This window comes from Drosophila kikkawai, chromosome 3R (genome assembly GCF_030179895.1).
Source record: "Drosophila kikkawai strain 14028-0561.14 chromosome 3R, DkikHiC1v2, whole genome shotgun sequence".
Classification (NCBI taxonomy): Eukaryota; Metazoa; Arthropoda; class Insecta; order Diptera; family Drosophilidae; genus Drosophila; species Drosophila kikkawai.
In genome coordinates, this window is record NC_091731.1 from 26,933,663 (window position 1) to 26,956,028 (window position 22,366).

Genomic DNA, 22,366 nt, shown 5'->3' on the forward strand with positions numbered 1-22,366 from the left:
GTAGATGGAGAGATTGAGAGCAGAGCAGGGACAGCTGAAAAATGGGATTTAAATGCAGTCGCCAGAGCGAGGGGAAGGATCTGAGTCTGAGTCCGCGTCCGAATCTGAATCCGGGAAGCCCTCGCTAAGGGTTGCTCTCTCCCATCTCACGTTTCTGCAGTTTGTTCAGGATAATGGCATAGGCATAGGTTTTTGGCCCACAAAACGAGGGAAGGTGGGGATTCACCGGGGGTGGGATGCTCGAATTTGCCGGCCTGCGATGCACAGGCTGTTTCAAGGATCAAAGCCTTTTTGGGCGTTTCTCTGCAGCTGTGTGTGCGTGTGCGGCCTGTGCGTCCTGTGTGTGTTTGCATAAATACTTCGAAATTGGCCAAGCGTTTGTTGTGCTTATCAAATTGACAACGCTTAGCTGTGCTTGAGGTAGCCAAATTGTTTCAACAGACGGGAAGAGAGGGTGCGGGTGCTGCTGCATCCTTGTGCACTGATAAAGGATTAAGGGTTGCTACCGCTTAATGTGCTGTAGCGGAAGTGAAGTGGTCTCCGTGTGAGCCGAATATGTCACAGATGACATGCGAGCAATGAGTCGGAATACTTAATTCGAGGAGGATTACTCATGTTCGCACCGTGACATTTCCTACAATTTATGTTTACGAAATTATGTCTAATGTTAGTTATCATTCTTCAGACATTGGATTAAGCTTAAAAACAGCAGGGATTTGTGCATAATTAACTTAACTGATATAAAGGTAAAGGTTTTTAACAATCTTAAGACTTCCTTTGCTTTAAAAATATTCACACAATTTTCTTAAATATTAATTTCTTCAATAAACTTTTCCGCGAGCACCGCGTGTATATTTTGCATTAAGATCTTGCTTTCCCTTATCGGTCAACCACCTCCGTTTTAAGGACCTAACATTAACCCTTTCAAGGAACTGATTGCCATAACAAAACAATAAACACTAAGAAACCAGGACAAAACTCTTATGTAAAAAAAGCGGAAGCTGGTGATAAAAAGTGCGGAAATTACGTTGACCTAAAAATAAAATTGCCAACCAAGTTTGCCGGCATTGCATAGAAAGGGAAAGAGAGAGTGTGATGGCAGAAAAGGACATGGGAACATACAGAGAGATACCAAGAGAGAGAGAGAGAGAGAGAGAGAGAGAGGAGACAGAGGACACGCACTTGCACTCATGCACTTCAAAAATGATGAAAAGGTAAACGTTCAGTACACACACACTCACTAACATAACACTAAATGGCAGAGGATGTGGATTTCGAAAGGACATACAGCTGTGGTGGTGGCTGTGCACGTAAATGCTCGGAAAAACTCAAGGGTTAAGGTAAGTGGTGCCCCGTGGCCCCCTTAACCCAGCCATATGCAAATTGCCGGTGCTTTTGTGAGCTTATTAAGTGCTTGAAAGTGCATTAAGAGAAATACACACACACGCACATACTCCAGACGGAGGGGCAAGGACCTGCAGTCGGAAAAACGCTTTCAAGTCAACCCACTCGGAAATGGGAAACCAGCGACTCCTGCTCCCGTTTTCTCGCACTCATTCACAGGCTGACAGCAGCGAAATGACCAAGTGCACTGGTAATAAAAATTGTTGCAGAATAGAGAAATAATTCTAATAATAAAATCCTTAATTAAATAATAAAATCACATCAATTATGATATAGAAGGGAACTTATTGAATACAACCCATATTTAAATAAATAAAAATTATTTCCTTGATTTAAATTCGTATTTTTTTCCACTGTACTATATCTCTTCTCAACTTGTAGACAAAAGCCAAACACATGTATAGCTTATAGGATTTGCCCGTCTCGCTTTTAGTGTAATTTTGTTAATTAATAGGTGTGACAAACGTGAGACCAGCGCCCTATAAAAAGTCTCAAATTACGGCAAGCATCCCTCAACAAGTATGTTGCAAGGACGCAAGGAGTTGGCTCGGACACATAGACCGCAGGCCCAGAACTTGCTCATTTGCATAGAGAATCAGAGCGTTAGAGTGTCACAGGTAGAAAGGATGCTATGCAACGAGGGAATCTCCAAAGACACCACTTGAGGTTGTCACACAAAACCAGACATCACAGGCAAGTGGCCACTTTGGCGTCTGAAGGACTCTGACGGGTCGGAAGTTCCTCTTGGTTCAAGGCTCTCTCAGGGAAATTAACTAAAAGGGTTTCCTATAAATAGAAGCAGTTAGCTTAAGGAAGGAAAGCATGAGAGCGATTTGAGCTTGGGTTGCTGTTTTAATGTTTTATTTAATAAAATGTATTTACTTTGATATAAATTGATAAATACCAATTATTTATTATTTAAACTGTTAATAAATTTATTGGAAAAAATATATTTTTGACCGAAAATCCTTAAAGAAATTAGTAGTAATAGAAGGCAGACATGCGTTTAAAAGCTCACAAAAAGCACACATCCTTTAAATCCCAAAAAGCTGGTTTACAAAGCTTTCAAAGGATGGAAAAATATAGGACTATCCTGGACACAGGACTTGAAGCTTGTAAGCTCTGATAAAAGCTTGGTGAATAAGCTTTCAATGCTAACGGATAAAGGATAACAACGAATGTCATTTAACAGAATGTTAAAGGAATTAAAGTCGTACCCCTGTAAATTCTATGTAAAAATGTATATTTAAATTCCAATTAGCTAAGAATATGTGAAAACGAAAAGTATTTAAAATCACTTGGATAGAAAATTAAGGAAGAACTTTTGAAATATATTGGATTACGTTTTCTTTAAAATTAATTCTGCTTTTTATAAACTTTTAATCCCCCCGTCAACCTTTTGTTTATTTTCTCTGCTCAGTTATAAAAAGTATATCCCCAAATAAGAAAAGTTAAAACTTATATAAGATTATCTGTACAAATAATAATTAGCAATAAATGCCAGGCAGGAAAGCCCCTCAAATAGTTTGAACTATGCTTCAACAGCCTTCCATTCCCCCGTACCAGTTCACATTCTAATATACTTTTCTGAAGTGATACTTCCTTTGCCTAGCCATAAAATTTGATGTCAACAATTTCTGTCGGCCTTAACTGATGTAACAAATTCGTTTATGCCGCTCATTGTTTGCACACAACAACCCAGCGCCGGTAGAGAGGAATACAGAAGGATATGGGGCTGACTCAGCGGCTTTTGAGGCGACGCATCCTGCTTATGCTCGCAGGATGCAGTGCGACAAGTGCCACTTGAGAAAATGCTTTTTTCGAGGAGGCAAGTCAGGGAAGGATACACGCCCGCATATGTGCGGTGGAAGGTTGGGGGCAGCACACTCGTCTGCTAAATGCTGACACCAAAGACCGGCTCAAGGATTCTGCGGGCAAATAGACCGGAGTACCGGAGTACCAGGGCACCAAACATCCTACTCCCTTAGCTAGCCTTTGAATATCCTCGTAATAAAAGTCACTCGAGTGACATTTTCGAGCTTGCGGCCATAAAGTAAAAGGCAAACAAAGCTCAGACGGCTGGAGTTCCTTTTCGCAGTCGCTGTTTTTAATCGATTATTGTCGCGTTATTGTTTTTCATCCCCTCTCCCCCCACTCTATCTACAGCTCCTGCTCCCGCATAAAAACACAAATCCTGTCTGAGTGTCGCATTGCAACAACAATGGGGACGAAGCTGCAAAAAATGCAAATGCAGAAATCCAGTCAGCGACTAACAAAAGATTGTACATTGAACTTGTGCCGTATCAACATCATCAGGGTCCGTAAAGGAAGTGTTTGCTGGGGGGAATTGAAATGTCCTCGCATGCCCCGTGACATCATAATATTCAATATGAAAAAATCCCGATACGAGAGGGGTCTACGATATGGTTACCTTCGTTTATCTGCTGTTATTCACCCCTACACATATTTTATGTTCTCGTTGTTTTCGTCACGTTCTGCGATCACCGATAAACCCAGAGGAAAACAGCTTTATGTAGGGCTCCTGCTTCGTTGCTCCTTATTTTCCACACAAGAAATGCACGCTCCGGATGTCGTTAAAATGGCGAACACCACACTTCCGGTGGGCGGAGTGGTCGCGGTGGGGTCTCCCTCACGCGGTTCCGGTTCGCGGAAATATGTGAACTTACCTGCAAAGTAAACAAACAGGAGAAATTTCGATTAGTATGTTTTTGCCAGAGGCATATGCATGCTAATTTTATGGGCAGGATAAGGTAAATTGGGAAAGGAGATATGAATGCTAAATACAAAATTAAATTTAAAATTAGGCTCTGTGTTAAGTGTATTAGTCCTCTGCAGAAGTTCTTTGTGATGTAAGTTTTTAGCTGAGAAAGCCAGGCATTTAAATGTAGGCTAATTGAAATTATATAACTCATATGCAACGAAAGCGAATTGCTCACATTGCAGACTGACCAAAGAGAAAGTACAATCCGAGAACCAGCAATCGTGGTCACAATTATGTGGCTTTGGTTTCAGTTGAGCTCCGAAAGCCAGAGCAACCACTGTTGATATTTTAATGCCGGAAAGTTGTCAATAACTGTTGAATACTGGGTCAGCACAAAATATGGCAGATTAATGTGTTAAACTAAGGATTAAAGTTGGTGCTGATGGGAAATTATTTTCACAATTAAATCTTTACATTAAAATTTTCACTACATTGAATTTTAATCTTTAAAAAGGCAAAAATATATTTATAGTTCCTATAATGACCTATACCAAAAATGTCTCGAGTGCTAAATGGCCTAAAAGTTGGTCACTGGCACAGATTACCCTCCTTGGGCACGCATCCACTCACTCGAAGAACTTTTGTTGACCCAACAGATTAGCAGCTAATGGGAGAGCACTCACACGGTAATTCCGGCCAACTCAGCCATTAACAATTGCCGCTTGTTAAGAAGAAATCAATGAAGAAGCTGAAGCTGCGAGTGAGAGAATAAGTGTGAAGTTCTGCATATTAATCAGCCGAAAAAAGCCGGAGAGAAAGAAATGCAGCTCGAGAAGAGATGATCGAAAATGTGTCAAAGACACTGGCCCACATCAGTTCAGTTGTCAATCCCATTTCTTTGAGGAAGGAACGGATATTCGAAAGATGCGGATTGCTGTGCACTCGGTTGTCTTATTTCAGGCAGGTGACTATCATCATTATCATTGATTGGGACAGCATTCGATTCACACACAGCGAAAAATATTTGTCGAAATGAGGCAGCATAAATGTTATCGGGATGTTCCAAAACAAATTTATTTAAAAGAAAAAGTAAACAAATTAATAAAAGAAAGTGCGTGATTTTTGGCATTGTGGAAAAGTCAAGTGTTGGTTTTAAATGTATTTTTTACTAGAACTATGTTTGTAATTCTCTCCTTCCCGTGATCTATTCTCTGTTTATCGGCTAAATAAAAATATAGTAGTAGATAGGTAACCTAATTACACATACAAATCACACTTAACATCCATGAGCTTCGATTGCTAATAGCTTCTTCTCTAATTAAACCAGAATAGAATAGTAATGTGCCGCGATAGTGTTTATGGACTCTAGTTTGAAATTCAATCCACTAATTTCTAAGCCCATCAAATGGATTCGTTTTTGTCTGTGTGTGCCCTGCTCATTTGCCGATTGGTCTAGTTGCACAGTTTCGAGCCTAATGCACTTTCATTTCGTTGACACCAGTTTGTTTGTGGCTCGCTGCGGCAAGGCTGACAGAGCCTGATTACAGGGCCCGGCTTGGGCTTGAGATGGGGTTCGGGGACTATAATGCCGCTGCAGACAACAATCAATTGCAGGAGGATATGGAGATGAAGGCAGAGGCGCTGGCGGAGGTGAGGCCAAGACCCGCAGTGCAAGTAAAAGTGACAAATGAAGTGGAAAGTGCCATCCGAATGAGAACGATGCTGATGCGGATGAGGAATCGGGGCCATGAGCGGCGGCGGTGGCAGGCCAACTACTTTGACACACAAATGGCACTGCTGTCTGGCCTAATGAGTCCCGGGCAGCTGCCAATATTGGGAGGACCCAACCTGGCCAGCGGGCCCAGCAGCACGGTTGAGCAGCAATTACTCCGCCTGCAGCCGGACTACAAATTGCTATACAATGCCGACCACCACACCTATTTCCACCTGCACACGCTTGCCCGGGACTCACCTCCGAAAGCCGTGGAGCCACCGCATCGAAGACTTTTTCAGCAGGTCGTGGGCAGCACGCTGACCGCTGCCTTTGGCCTCAACGTGATGAACAAGGACCTGGTGGCGGTCACCAGCGAACAGGTGAATCTCTATGATGCCGCCTCTCTGCGTAGGTCGCGCTTCAATCCCTTCAATCCCACACGGTAAGCGACTGGGGATCGTCTGTATACGATGTTTTATCATTATCTCTTATCCTTTACGTCTTCCTTAGCATCCTGATTCATGGCTGGCTGGGGAATGCAAATGCCAACATATATACTGCTCTACTGCCACCCTATTTCGATCTGAATAATGGCACCTATAATATCTTCACAGTGGACTGGGGCCGTGGTGCCATAGCAGACTACGTAACGGCCAGTTACCGGGTGAAGCCAGTGGGCCAGGTTCTGGCCAAATTTGTGGACTTCCTGCATCAGGAGGCGGGTCTGCGATTTGAGGACCTGCAGTTGGTGGGCTTCAGCATGGGCGCCCATGTGGCAGGTCTGGCGGGAAAGCACCTTCAGACAGGACGACTTCAAATGATCCGGGCCTTGGATCCGGCTCTTCCCTTCTTTCGATACGCCCAGGAAAAGGAACGACTTGCACCGGGGGACGCCGACTATGTGGAGGTGCTGCACACAAGTGTGGGCAGCTATGGATTCGACCGACCCCTGGGCCATGCGGATTTCTATGCCAACTGGGGTAGCCAGCAGCCTGGCTGCTTTTGGAACGAATGCAGCCACTGGCGGGCTTTCATGCTCTTTGCCGAGAGTCTTCTCCGAGATCAGAATACGGGATTCGTATCCCGCGGATGTCAAGCCGACGAGTGGAACCAGTTGACCCGATTCCAACGCTGCCCCACGGATACGGGGATCAGCCAGACCATGGGCGGTGATTTGGCCAACGCGTCGACGGAGTTCTTGGCCCAGAGACAGGGTGTCTATTATTTCCAAACAAGCGACCAGCCACCCTATGTTTTAGCACAAAGTGCCAGCGCCAAAGGGTGGCGCAAATAAATAATAAACAGAACCGGAAAACTGGCAGAGAGAACGTAATGAGCAAGTACAGTTCGCGTTTTTATTTCTAATTAGTAAGTGCATGTTGCACTACACACACACACACACACACACACACACACCTGTGTGTGTCGGCGCGTGTGTGTTGCTGTTCCATTTCTAAAAGCCGGTTGGCAAAATTAAAAAATGCTGCCATGTGTAAAATGCTTTTCATGCCAGTCACAGGCAGCAAAAATAGCAAAACGAAAAAGAAGTAAAAATATATGAAAACCTGCCGTCAGGACCTAAGCACATATATACGGGAAGAACACAAAAGCCGAGTGTAGTTCAGGATGGAAAATCAAGTAGAACTAGATGGGCCAAAAATGCACATAAAGCCAAATACTAATTCGAGCTAACGAGATTGGTAAAAGGAAAAAGTGTGTTTATTGCAATTACAGTAATGAAAGATTTTTAGATCAGCGTGTTGTTTGTACTCTAATTAATAATATTTAACTATATATTAGATCAACAACGCCTAAAATATATATCCTTTCTTGATGTTCCATTTTAAAGTTACCCTCTACTTCAAATTTGCTTCATTTTTAGTCACAAAACCTAGGTAAAGTTTCATAAAAACTCATAGCAATCTCTTCTCCCGAGTCCCATTAAAATTTTAGCCTGTATTCGTGTACCATAAATTAAAAAAAAAAGTAAAACTTGGCTAAGGTCGCACCAGCTTAAGGTTTAATTGGCTAAAACGGATGCAAACCTCCCCCGGAAGATAAAGCATACTTTGGGGCATTGAGACCTTGGAGCTGGCCAAAATGTCGCACGGCTGCCGCTAATGTGATTTTTACGCATCATTTGAGTGAACAAGCAGCAATTGGCCAAAGGGCCCACCAACCAAGGGAAAAAAAACAATAAAAAGCCAACATGAAAAACTTGGCAGCTGCGGATGGATGCCATAGGAAATTACGTGAACAAATATTGGCAAAAGCAAAACAAATATTGCGCACAGAGTACCCTTGAGTTGATAAAAAATAAGAAATAAAGGGAAAACACATATATTTAGACATTTTTTAATAAGTTCAAGTTAGTATATTTTAATTTATTAATAGAACATGGAATGTTGATTTTAGAAAAAGCATATAAAATGCGTGCATTTTGTGTGAACTTTTCCTTTGAAAATATTTAAATATGTATTTTTTTTGCAAAGTCTCTTCTTTATTAATTAAAATAGCTATTTCTGCTTTTGACTTAATAACATTTTGAGATATTTTATCCCCTTACCATAACATGGTCTCTAAGTAGTTCATATCCACAATGTTTTCTTTAATTAAATGAAATACAGATTCACTGAACCACTGATCCGGATATTTTTATTCCGTTTCACTTGCAGCACAAACCGAATTAGTTATTTGCAATAACTCTCCGCTCACTGGCAGGCAACAGCAATTGAATTAGCCAGCGACAGGCCAAGAAATTCAGTTTGAGACTTGCGAATTAAATTCTTTTCCTTGGTTAACTTGTCTGATAATTTCCTTGCCGCCTCACAAAAAGAATCTAGCGAAAGGCGAATCGAATAAAGCCCGTCGACTGTTGCCAGTTGTGCACTGCAAAGCAAACTGAAAATGTTCTCAGCCAAATGGAAAGACTGCAAAAAAAAGAATGCAAAAAAGATGGCTAATTTGTGTCGCGTCTTCCAGCGAAGGGAAGGGGTGAGCATCGAAGGGGTGTCTTCGGTGCGGAGGTTGCTCTGGGAAGCCTATGAAATGTGGCCCGCACTTGAGCCAAAGAGTTGACGCACAAACTGCAAAACTGAACCAAGAACCCGAGCACTGAGGACTGAGAACACTGAGCTGAAAAGCTGAAAAACCGAACAGAAAACTGAGCTGAGCCCTTAGACAATGCAATCCTAATTCCAGTCGAGGGGTTGCTGAATCGGTTGGGGGTGGCAGAGTCTAACCAAAGTGCACGCTAAGAAAATGTATCAATTCCAAATGGGAAAATATATTTCACTGTAGATGTTTTCTATTTTCAATCTTGTTTTCTGAGTATTTAGCTATATCCTTTAAATATTCTTCTTGCTAAAAAATTCAAATATAACTACAAGTTTCACATTCTCTGTGTAGAAAAGAGTTTGCCGCCTTGTCAGCTGCCATTTCATGGCCTGGCAGCACATCCAGACAAAGCTAACCACACCCTGCCCCCCCCGTCCAAGTCATAAAGTGTCGCGTTCCGTGCTTCCGCTCCTGCTGCCTTCCTTCCGCTCGCTTCTCACCTTGGCCTGTCCTGTTACCTGATGCCCACCCCTAACCCACAAGGGCTTCCGGCGCACGCACACCAACGGACGAAGGATGGAGGAGGGAGGATAAGTTTGCCGCTATTGCTGTTTGTCTCGGGCTGAAAGCGCATATTACTTTGGCCACACGCGTCTCTCCTTGCAGTAATAAGCAGCTGGATTAGCCAGCTATTCATCCGCTCATCCCTGGGAGCTGGGAATCTGTCTTTGCCGGAGTCAGTCTATTGACAGCTGGCAACCCAAAGCTGCAGCCAAAGATAGAGTGCAAAATTTGCCTTCAGGCAGGACTACAAAAATCTGTATACGTCAAGTGTAGAGATTTTGCTTAGCTGCACTGAAAATATTAGGGGAATGACAGCCAGAACCTGGACTTTAAATTATTTAGGTAATTTATGAGTATCATCTATTCCATAAAGTTTTATCTAAATTTTTATCTAAAGAATGTTTGTTCTAAAATATGGAATAATATTTAGTAAATTATCCTCTTTTCATTTTTGGAGCTTGATTTTCAGTGCAATTTTCTTTCATTCATTTGCAGCTGCCTTTAAAGTGGAACTTCTGCTCGAAAGAAGGGCAACCAATGTTTGACAAGATTGTGGCAACAAAAAAACAATGCCTTCATGTGAGTGCGGAAAGATGACCAACAACGCAAACGGCAGGTGGCGGTGGCCTTGGTGGGTGGCGCCTGGTGGGGACGAGCAGGCGGCCGGTTCTCAACACACACAGCTGGAGGTCCTGGGTTAGGTGACCAACAGAACGCTTATTTAATTGAAAGGTCAGTCTGCAGGATACAGTTGCCTAAATCGGTTGGGTTGGAAATGGAGCAAACACGGCGACAACATTGAATGGAACAAAAGGTTGATTAAGGCCCAAGCGCAAGGGAGGGGAAACGATGGCGGGGATTAGTTGCTTGAAAGGATTTCAATGGACGTGGAAATAGTAGTTCGAGGGATCGTATTCAATTGAGGAGAGAATCTGTCGGTCCTGGCTATCTCAAGCAAGACGAACAAAGGCACACATAACCAAAAGTAATGGTCTTCAGTAAATGAAAAGAAAATAGTGGCCATAAAAAGGATTTACAGCACAGTATTTCCTAGCTAATTCTGCGGATATCCTTTTCAAAGGAATTCAGGCTAGGAAAGTAACTATAATTAGGCCAGCTCTTCAATATAAAAGAACAAAATTGGATGGCTTTGGTGTAATTTTTAAATACAAAATGTCTTGAACTATTTATGTTTATATTTCAGCTTAGTAAAAGTGCCTAACCAATTAGCCTTTTATGAGTCCCAAATTAAATTGCCAGAATTCTATAAACCAATGCACTTCCTCTCATAATACCACGATTTCAGCCAACAGAAAACCTCAAACCGCTCGACACAAAAGTTGAGGTAACTATCGATATCCCAAGTGCCGAGTTACAATTACATCATTTTACTGACAATTCCAAATCGAACAAGGACTGTGGGGCTTTCGTGGGGGCTTGCCGGCAGGATGGTGGATCTGCACTTAAATCCGAAACTCACTCAAACAATTAGCTCAAAAGGTGAGGGCCACAGAGGCGACCGGGGCCGAGGGATCTGAGTCACGGCGGCGCGGCATCGTCAACTGAAGCCCTATGAAAAAGTTTCAGTTTTTGCGCAAACAAATTGGATTATTCGATTACGTGTTTGTACAAGCGCATTGTGGGGCGAAGAGCACAGAGCACAGGTGGGTGGGTAGGCGGCGGGGAAACCAGGTGAGTTGCAGGTGGGGTGAACTGAGCTCGGCTTGTAAAGCGGCCAAGGGAACAAGTTTTTAAGGGCACCACTGGGGTTTTGGTTTCTTTTTCATAGGGGTTGCTGCAGTTCTTCTTGTTTGATTTTGATTTATTTGGCATTTGTTTGCCAATTGGCAAATGTTTGCCAATCCATAGAGACCGGAATTGTAATATATAATGGATATACTCCATATGCATTCAAAGGAAATATGTACCTGTATTTCTCCTGCATTTCCTTTTGAAGTATCAGTTGAATATTGGTATTTAAATATTTGGTTAATGGGTGAAAAAACTATATAACAAAAATTAAAAAATATACTATACTGTTATAAAATTTATATACAAAAAAATATTTTTCAAATAAATTGTAAATTGAATTTAAAATTCATAAAAAAATTCTGGTAAAGATATTATTATGCCCGTAAATAAATCTTTAAAATAAGATTTACAGACTTTTCTTATCAATATCGAAACGATATCAGTACACCGTCAATCTTTAGTACCAATCTCTCTTTCAAATTTAAAACTTCTGCATTGATGGCCCTTAAAGGAAGCTTAAAAATAAATTCCAACCAGCTGGCCGGCACACAAATTGAAAGTCAATATAGCTGAACAGTTGGCAAACACCTCGTGCTGCCAGCAACTGAAATTTATTGTTACAAACTGGCTTAATTGCTGGTCGATGGTTGGAAGGGGCTTTTAAAATTCAGACCGGCTCTCTTCCTAAGCTTTTGTTGATCGGGGGAAAATGGGGATACAGGAAGCATTGAGGGTGAGTGAGTGTATGGCAAGTCTGGGGCACTGTGAAGGCTTGCTTTCAAAATGAATTTTATATATAGTGGCTTTGGCCAGGTGTTTGACATTTGTGCAATATATGGGAGCGCTTTTATTTGCTCTATTCGCAGCTGTCAGTATCCCTATCAAATGGTGCGTATGAGTGATTTTTAATTTAAATTTAAATCAAACATGAAGCTGTTCTAAGCCTGGCACCTTTATAATAATGAGTCTCAAGGCAGCCCGCAGCAACGGAAGTCGCCAAAAAATCAACAAACTAAAGGCAAGGAAAAGCAAGGGCGTCAAAGTAAAGTGTGAAGTACAAAAGTTCGAGAAAAAGGGCGGCCCTTCCAACAGCAATAACAAGAACAGCAGCATGTGCAAGTTATGTAAAATCGATGAACTCAACTTTGGAGCTATTTTGCTGACTGGCTGACAATTAACCCTTTACGTGCCAATTGCCAGCAATATAAGTTAACCAACACACACACACACACGCAGACGCATGTGTTGAAAGCCCTTCGTTGCCAACAAACAAAGTCAGCAGAAATCGTGGCATTTTAATTGGCCCAGCCGACGCCTTCAAGATGGCCATAAAAAGTTTCCTTCCAGTTAACTTCAAAGGCTTTAACGGAAACATAACCTTAGTGCAAAACGCCTCAAAACTTGCGTTGGCTTGAGTAGCCCTTGCCGAGTAACGTAATTAAATAAGGCCCTTTGTTTACTTGCTCGTCCATTTCCCCGAGAATTTTGCACCCAGGACCAAAGCTCGTAGGGTAATGAAAATTAATTAAGCATACGCCATGTGTGACAAGGGTAAACGCTCGGTATGGTCCAAAATTAGTAAGTTTTAAAGTCACTTAAAGAGTGGCAAAGTTACTGAGGCAAAACTTATGATATTCCGCCTCTATAAAAGCATATATCATCCAGTAAAAAATCCTGAAATAAACCAAAAAGTTACTTTGCTTACCATTAAGCCGGACAGCCACCCCGGAAAACCCATACACCCGCACATATGACCGATTTCCTTGGCTCTGTTTTTATTGCGGGATGTGTTATGCAAAGATCCCGACTACCAACCACTGGGATTTTTCGCCATACTACATCCGGCGGGACAGTACAGATTGAACGGTTCTGCATTATAATTCATTGAGGGAGCAGTGCGATTTTTGGCATTCCTTAACTGTGCTGCAATTCCCGGGAAACGAAAACGAAGAATAAAAGCACCAAGGGTGGCGGGAATCCCCGCAACTTTTAACAATGACATTCGCTGACCCCGCAGCAGCAGGACGACCCCCGCTCGGTCCCGTTCTGCTGGGCAAACACAGCACAAAAAGTGCATATGCCAGGGGCTTTTGTGAGTTCCCAACTCCGAGAGTAGTCCCAGCAACTTTGCTCCACCGCAATTTTTGTCGTTTGTTGGCATTTCACTTCCCCACTCTCGGTCGGTCGGTCCACTCCTCCTTCTCTCAGCCACTTTTTTATTTACCCAGATTGTTATACATGAGTTTGTATTTCATTTCATGTCGTACGCAGGCGGCAACGAACAAAACACTTGGGGAAAAAATTAAGCAATTTATAACAGAAATGTCCTCGTTTATAGCTGCAGAAGGTAAATATGCACGAAATAACCAAATAAACCGCTCGATTTACACTAATTGTTCGATTGTTTTTCAGCATGAAATGGTTTATTAATTGTTTGCACTTAATCTTTAAATGTTGGCAAATATTTCAGAAACTATGCATTTTCTTTGGCTATAATTTTATGAATTTAAGACAAAAATATTAAGGTAAGGCTTTTCCGCTTGATTTATTCTGTTTGATTTTCTAGTTACGGCTTTGTCTCGGCTTGTTTAAGATAATAAAAACATTTGAAGTGTCGGCGATTTTGGTTTGCTAATAAATACATATGTACATCTAAATTTATATTAAAACAAAAAACTAAAGAAAACAACATAAAATATTGTGCTTACAGGCACTTGAACTTTATTTAAAACTGAACTCGGCTCGACTGTTTTTACTTTCCCTGCGGAGCTTGGCTAAACTTTGTGTTGGCTTTCATTTTTTATGGCAATTATAAAGGCCGCACGAGTTGCCAAAAGCAAAAACCAAGTTCAAGCTGGCTTATTTGGAACCACTCGGCGCCGAAAGTTTGATTAAATTTATATTTGAGTTTTTGCTTTTAAAGTTCCCCCCACTGTTGTGGGCAAAATGAAACGAAAAATGATTTAATCCCGGGCAGGTAAAGGGATTTTATATGGCAAGTAGTCGCCATCGTCGTCGTCAAGCCCAATTAATAATTCGTTCGAAGCTTAAACCGCTTTTGTGACCGTTTTCAATAGACCCTTTCAGTGCGTAGCATTCAGTAAAAAAAAACCAACATAATTAAGCTTAAGTCCCTGGGCTTACCCTGCATATAGAGAAGTGACACTCATCTCAGATACTGACCTGCAAGAGACAGAGAGAAGAGCGGAAAAGAAAATACGGTTATAATGAGGTCAATTATGATTTTTTAGTTTATCCAAAGTCTATTAGGAGGGAAGAGCTAAAGATAACGACGATAACCAACAACAGTAACACGAGCATCAACTTCAACTACGTGTAACTACGGAATTAAGTTGTCTGTTTACTTATTTATTTATTTTCATTCATTTCTTTCGTAGAGAAAAAGAGACTTGCATCAACAGCTTACGGGGGAAAAGCAAATTTTTTTGTGTTGCCGTAATGCTGCAAATTGCATTTCCCCTCGAGGCTTAGACGATATCCCCGGGTTCGCAGGGAGACGAGATGGGGAAAATCTGCAAAGTTGATAGGAAAAGCGCAACAAAACCAGCGGGGAGCGAGGGAGGAGTTAAGGACGAATATCGGATGCAAAAGCGGAAGTTGAAGTGCTATAGCCGTTTGCAGACGGGTGAAAGTTGCTCAAAGTTAAGCGTTGGATGTCCATCAAATACCCAGGATAAGAGCAGCATAAAAGCGTATTAAATGTCAAGTTAGAGTGGCAAGTTTGCACGGGGAAATTTCAGATTATCCAAGTCATTGAAGGAGGAAATTAAATGGAGGCAAGTCATCAAAACAAATCAACTTGAATGTCGTTATTCTGATATAAATATGCTTCTAAAAAAACGGTTTAAACAACTCAAGCCTCATTATTAGCTTAACAATAAAGAAAACCTAATAAAAGACACAAGGTTTATAAATAAAATTAAGATAAATTGCAATGGGCTGCCAAGCCAAAGAGTTGCCAAGCTGCAGCCAAGAAAATTGGCTGAACAAAGAGGGTTTTATGAGACAAAAGTGACAGCCTGAGGCTGAGCTGCTTCCACGATTTGAAACGGATTAAATAATTTTGTTACCAAGAAAGTAAATGAGACTGTTAGGTCCACATTATATTTCTCAGAAATACTACTTAAAATATGTGTTTATCTAATTTTAGACTCCTATCAGGTTAAATCTTAGTTAGAGGTTAAAGATTTACACACAATTTTCATGACCTAAAGTTGCAACATGGAAAAGAAACTGTAAGCAAATCCCTGTACTATCCTTCCTGGCCGCTTTCACAATCAATATCACACGTTGACACAAGTTTCATTAGAGAACATATTGAACCATGGGAAGCAGAAGTTATCCTTTAGCTGGACAAGACGAACAAGGACCCGAGGAAGAAGTGCACGTGCCAAAAGTCTCAAGTTTAGCTGTTGCTGTGGCTATTCGCAAAAAAGTCGCCCCCAGGCGCCTGAGGGGGAAAAACAGACAAGAGAAAAAAACGGAGGTTGTTTGGTGCAAAATTGAGGAAAAACTGGCTGGCATGTGCAAAGAGATGACGACAGCTTGGGCTTGTCCTGGTGTGGTAAACGCCACGTGAGCCTTTGCTTGGCCTTTGGCGAATTTTCTTATTGCTTGCATGAGGCAACAGATACTGCTCGGTGATGAAAAAAAAGGGGTGAAAGGCAAAAATCGGGTTGTGGCGAAAAAAATTCTGTTGCATACTTATATGTCCAGAAAGCAACGGAACGTTTGAAGGCTTTTGTAATTAAAAAACTGTTAAAATCCTCTGCCCACAGTAGTTTTTCATGAGATACAGTGAATTTTTCTTCTAATTGGTTTTTTTTTAGCTTGGAATTACTTTGAATACATTTTCTGAAGCTTCTCTTAATTCTTTAAAGTTTAATAATATTCCAAGAAAATTTAGTTTTACTGAATATTTTTCTATTGTAAATCTTTAAATGACTTAAACAATATTAATATTTAAAATAAAACTTAGCTTAAGCCCAACTTAATGAGACTCCACTGTACTTCTTTTCGCCTTTCATGTGAATCACATTTTATATATTGTAGACCCCACCAAAAGGGGATGAGCGTGTAGTCTGAAGGATGTAAGAGTCGCAACGCTAAAGGATGCTTGTGCAAGATTTATGATGTGTTAGTTTTTTTCGAGTGGAGTTCTTCGCCCAACATGCATATGCATATGCTCAAGGCAGCAAGAGGAGGAGGACATGCAATTGCTGCCTGCTTCCATCACGAATTTCTCCCCCCGCGTTTTCGCATTTGGCAAATGGCGCTCAATTTTTTAATGAGCGCAGCGGCGGAAATGTGGAAAATGTCAGCGTGGTGCCTGTATGAATGTGGGAGCGAGTGTGTGCGGGCGTCACTTTGATTTATGAACATCGGCCTGGCATCCGACAGATTTTGTCATTTTCAGCTGTCGCTCTTTGTGGTGGCAAGTGCGCTTTTAGGCGGGCACCGCGAAAGAAAATTATTTTTAATGGTCACAGCCATGAAGTGTCCTCCTCCAGCTCACACTCGTGGATATTGATACGTAAGCCCTTCTTCTCCGTAGCACTTAAACTGTATTTACGCACATGCGTCCATTAATCAAGCAATTTATCAAAACATGTCATTCGAGCGGGGACGCTCGGGGACTTCTTCTGCCACTGAGCATTCGAAACAGGAAGGAATCGACTTGTGGGCCCCAGATTGTTCGGATTGCACTCGCAAATGTGTGACGGCATCTCGTTGGACCTGTCAATCAAGCCGACAACGACAATGATCGTTCATTCCGCCACTTCCGTTGGCCAATTATCTGCCGTGGAGTGAAAACAAATATACAAAACACTGGGAAAAACTGGGACTTTGTAACAAATTTGTCATAGAAGATAAATTTTAACAGTAAAACTATAATCTTCAAGCAATATTTGATATTTAATGAATGTATGCTATAGGATATATGTATATTTCTTCATAAAAAGCATCTAAAGTTCGAAGACATTGCATTTTCTCCCAGTGTACGTGTCACATATCAGTCTCAAGCCTTAAGGATCTGTGCCATATTTACATGCATAAGCAGCTACACGCCTGAGATGGCTATAGTTTACCAAAGGCAGCAAACATGGCTTGGAAAGTCGGAAGGAGGTTAATAACTGCCACACTCTTCTGCCACGCACACAGTCCCCTTCTCAATTACAGCAGGATAATGCAAGGTTTGCGATAATGTTTGAACAAAACGAGCAGACACAAACAAAATGAAGGAAGGACTAGTGGCACATAAAAGGATATGCGAGTATAGGCAAGCATTTAACCTCTTAAAAGTCGAACAATCCATCAGGAGATTGGCTTTCACTGGATTGATGGTGGAGTAAATATTTAAGATCCTCTGAGTCAATGGGTGATGGATCAAGTGGCTTACAACGTTTTGGGATTTATAATTGCCAAAGGTATTTATGTATTTAAACCTTTAAAGTTGTTGTATTTAGTTTTCCACTTCTTCACCAAAACTTCCTCTTTTGTTTATCTTGACCTATTTATTTTATGAATCAAATTATAAAGTGCTCAAGCTATAGTAAGTTCTTAACGTTTCCTCACGCACAGATTCGTGTGACATTTTCAAAGACCTGAACTTTCCATTTTATACGCAACTTTTGGCTTCATTTTCATAAGAGTATACCGAGACTGTTGCCATTCTCTAGACGCCTCTTCCTGTTTCTATTTAGTCAACATTTCCCCCCTCAGTGGCGCAGGATGCTGCTTCGCATTTCCTCATTTTCCATCTCACGGCATCCGTTTTGCATAGTGCGAGAATTTAAAGCATACTTTTAGGGGCTCTTGGCGGCGCTCAAGAGGTTTCCGGCATTTCGGCAATTCTCGCATCCTATTTTGTATTCTTCCCCGCAAGACTTTCTTGGTCCTTCTTACACATGCAAGGGAAGCGATGGCATACTTTTTGGGGCGCACTCAGACAACACTCACTCCTTTTAAATCAGCATTCATTCATTTTTACGGCCCTTTGCTTTTTTTTTTTTTTTTTGCTTGGCCTGCAAGAAGGCCTCCTTCACATAATTGAATTTTTATGACCGAGGCGACAAGCCGTGGAACAAGTAGCGAAGGAGAGGCAAGAACAATAAACCAAACAGCCATAAAATAACCATAAATCCAAATTTTTGAAAGCGCCTAGGCCGCGCAGCACAATGTTTTTTTATTACCTGCCGTAATCGAAGTTCGGTGTTCGGAGTTCGAACTTATTCATGTGTCCGCTTACTGCGTTCAAACATGCGACAATTTCGAACCGCAATTGCAACTGCAATCGCGACTTGAACTTTACTCAATGATTGCACAGAGAAAAAAGATAAATACATATGTAGTTTAATATGTTATCTTTTGATATTTTTAGGGCGTATCTATTAATAATTTGTTCCTAAGTCCTTAAATTTCTAACTAGATAAATTGAAAATAAATAAATGCATTTAAATGCATTTCAATTAAATGAAAACTGCATCTCAAAAGCTTCAAGATTAATGCAAAATAACCTCCTTAATATTAAGAAAATACTGCATTTATATTTTCTCTTCTGAGCAACCGCAGTTTTTCGCCGTAAGTTTTTTTCCGGGGCGAAACTTTACCCGTCTAGCCCGAAAAAGGCATTTCCGGGCAATAAAACTCCGGCGCGTTGCAATTTTCATTGCAGGAACGAGAGAGCGCAGTGCAATGAACCGCAGGAACGGAGACAGCAGTACGGCAAACTTTTGAAACATGGCGTGATTTGCGCCTAAAAGTATGCACAAAACTGCAAGAACAAAGCGCAGCCTGATAAGCACAAAAAGCAGACAGGGCTGTGGGGGAAGCAGGGTATGGGGAGGTCCAGACACCGAAACAGATGCAGAACTGACGGCCCTTGCAAAAGCTGGCTTTGTTATGTCCAAAAATGACCAACCTAATGTCTGGTTTATGTTTCACTTGGAGGCTACATTTCCAGGGAACGAGAGCTAGAGGTTTATTCAGCTCGCAGAGCTCTTTCCATTTTGATTTTGCTAGTGAATCTTGCCATTGAGATCGTACTTGGGGATACAAAAATCAAAAGGCTGCATATTGTAGGGAAAAAACAATGCGCTCTAAGGATTATAAGAGCCGAAAATACACGTTTGCATATGAAAGGCTTTCGATTTTCGTTTTGATTTAAGGATTTTAGGAGTGTTTTGTAACCTAGAGAAATTATGAAACATAATTGGAATTTTTATCAAAAGAAACTTTTTCTATTTTAAAAATAAATAATTATGCAATTTACAAGTTTTCAGCTTTCCAACAAAGTAAAACAAAACATTTGCAAATTTTATTATTTAATTTTTAACTCAAGAAGCCAGACTCACATCAAAAATTTCTTTGATTATATCCTCAGGATATTCTTTTTGACTTGAATTCTTAAACATTTCCTTTCTGTTATATTCTTTAATTGCTCACACATTTTCACACTTTGAAAATTGCTTATATTTTTTATGTTTTTGGTTAAACATTCTTCGTTATTTATACATGCTAGACCCCAACGTTGTGCAAAGTTTCCCGGTTTGTATAAAAAATGTATTTTCATTTCTCTCAAAGCGGAAAAAAATTTATCACGTTGAGTTTTTGCTGTTTTCTGTTGCTTAATGTTCAAGTGTCGCCTCTCTCTTTTTCGCCGGCTCTCTGTCTCACTCTTTGGCCATTTTTCAAAGTATTTTCTAGTATGTGCACCAACAAGCGTGCGAGTGTGTGTGTGAGTGCCAGTGCGTTTATTTGTCTGTTTTGTGCAGCTTGTTAAATATTTATTTGCCCTTTTTTATGTCATGAAAGAGCAAACGAAGAACTCGCAAGGGCAGTGGGAAATTTAGAAGAAGAATCAGCATGTGAAACGGTTATAAGGATATCCTTGGCCTAGAATATCCTTAAAAATAATCTTTAAATTTTCTAATTTAGTTTTAATTTACAAAGATTGAATAAAGTATTGAGTATTTAAAGCATTTTAATTAGTCCAATTTTTGTAAAGTTATATTTGCTCAACTATTTTGAATATTTCATTTTTAAAGAGTATTTAAAATACGATTACTGCCCTAATTTATTCTCTCTTCATGTTCGTATTTCCCCACTTTTAGTATGCTTTCATGCTCTACATTACGTTTTGATGCGTTTTTTTTTTAATTAGCTGCAATTAAAAATTTAAGTGGCATTCGCATCCGACAAGAAACATGGTCAAGGAGCTTTTGGCATGACTTTAAGCCACATCTCTGTGTCTGTGGCCAGGTGAAATTTCATAACCTAATTAACTTGGAGCGGCTGCCCACTCTTCAACTCAACTTCTTAAATTCGGACAAAGAAATTTTCATTTCACCGGCCGGCCGGAACGAGAGCTTGAAACTCTGGAAAGTTGCTCCTTTCCGGACACTGCTAATTGCACTTTTTGAGTTTCCAATTATAGTTGGTTAAATATTTATTTAAAGCCAAATTGTGGAGTAAGCTGCAAATGTGAAACGTGGCCAAAGGACTAAAAGGACGCCCGCGTTGGCCCCACAGAGTGGAATAACGTGACTTGCTATTTGTGTAACCTGACCAAGGATCGCAGCCCCTATATACCGAATTACATATATATATACCGTTATACAATGATGCGGGCGTAGGACGAGCGCTGTTGGGCGGTCGCCGACAACAAAAGTTTAATTGAATTTGCTTCACCTGGCCAAAGGCTCGCTGACGTCAAATGTCCTGCCGTACCGTCTCCGTCCGGCCCCATATCCATCTCTGTCGGTCTCTGTGGAAACTTTCTCGGATTGTGTCAAAGTCAGTCAGATTAATTTAGTTACGGTGAAGCGCAAGAATATTGAATATAATTATATGACAATCTATGACCTGCATTATATTTTTAGTTTATTTTCTTAGAAAATATCTACATATTTAGTCGTGATTATGAAAAATCAGTATACTAAGAGCTAAAGCAAACTATTTATTTATATATATTTTTTTAAAGAATTTGTTTCAGTATTTTATAGTTTTATTAGCTGTCTGTAATTATTTATAATATAATTGTGTTCAGATAATAAACAGATACGGATTTAATTGAACTTAAATCTATGAATATAAATTGATAGGATTGTTGAATGTGTCCCATTAACCCATAATAACAATACCGCACAACGCGAGTATTAACCCAAAAACCCTACGTCCCTCTCACGTTATTTCAATGCATAAATTATAATAAGGATAATCGCATTATGCGAAACACTGCACATCACGTACTTGATATTAACGTTAAGTTAATCGAACGCATATTAGCTCCCCAGCCTCCGCACAAAATTCCGCGCAGCAAATGCAAATAATATGCTATATAACCTTAAAGGACTTCCGTCAAATTACGGTGGCAAATGTGATACGATATCGTTACAGTTATCGTTTATCGGGCGTGTGAGCCTCTGGGTCCCCGAATCTATCCGCCACGTCCTTGATCGCTGTGGGGACGCCTGCTGCCCCCCCCAGCATCAACTTCGATTTCTCCCCTTTATGCAACGCAGCCTGCATATTAAGCACTTGACTTGTGAATGCGTATCTGTATCTACGTATCTGTATCTACACGTTCCCATGCATTTGTATCTGTGCGTGTGTGCTCATGCAAGGCAAAATATATTCATAGCCTCCGCTTTTGGACTCATTATCATTGACTTTCCATTGGCAGACTGTCAGAAGGGGGTGTGGAGTGGCTTCGTATCTATAGGATACAACCTATGCCATCGTATGTGGAGAGCTTAAAAAGGTTTCAAACGGCTTTAAATTGTTAAGGAATTGAGTGAGTCATTTAAAGAGGTATTAACTATAAAGTAGAGGTAAAATTCTTCTAAAAATTGATATTTCTAAGGTACAATTCATTCCATTTCTGTCTCATAGTTTTCTTGATTAACTAGAATGCTTTTTTGGCGAATACAAAATCTATTGAAATGCTTAAATCATTGCATTTGCTTACACATCGTTGCGGTTGCAGATTTATTTTTCAACTTGCGTCTGTTTGCACACTTTCGAAGAGATAAACGCATTTAAATTGCAAGGAAGTGCAAACTTTACCACCGCCGCCAACATAGTTCATGGCTGCTCCCTCGAAAATTTATGTTGACAACGTGCTGGGCCAT

General features: G+C 40.7%; 2 protein-coding genes across 5 annotated transcripts in view; one reads left to right on the plus strand and one right to left on the minus strand.

Annotated features, from left to right (window-relative positions):
- The window catches only part of msi (RNA-binding protein musashi), a 122,591-nt gene that overhangs the window by 13,823 nt on the left and 86,402 nt on the right, over nucleotides 1-22,366 (minus strand). Inside the window, exon 4 of one of the 4 annotated variants that reach the window (XM_070286699.1) lies at nucleotides 14,358-14,396. The exons of the other annotated variants lie outside the window; for them this stretch is intronic. Within the exon in view, the coding sequence (XP_070142800.1) occupies nucleotides 14,358-14,396 (39 nt within the window). The remainder of the gene's footprint in view (nucleotides 1-14,357; nucleotides 14,397-22,366) is intronic. 4 annotated transcript variants of the gene reach the window in all.
- On the plus strand, nucleotides 5,750-7,146 carry LOC108080880 (lipoprotein lipase). Its single transcript, XM_017175783.3, has 2 exons — nucleotides 5,750-6,282; nucleotides 6,351-7,146. Exons 1-2 carry the CDS (start codon nucleotides 5,753-5,755, stop codon nucleotides 7,132-7,134), a joined length of 1,314 nt encoding a protein of 437 aa, XP_017031272.2. The 5' UTR covers nucleotides 5,750-5,752; the 3' UTR covers nucleotides 7,135-7,146.

What these genes read in the sequence shown, in the direction of transcription:
- LOC108080880 (XM_017175783.3), top strand. Translation starts at nt 5,753, where the DNA reads ATGAAGGCAGAGGCGCTGGCGGAGGTGAGGCCAAGACCCGCAGTGCAA. An exon ending in AATCCCTTCAATCCCACACG is followed by an intron (nt 6,283 to 6,350) that starts GTAAGCGACTGG and finishes CGTCTTCCTTAG; the next exon opens with CATCCTGATTCATGGCTGGC.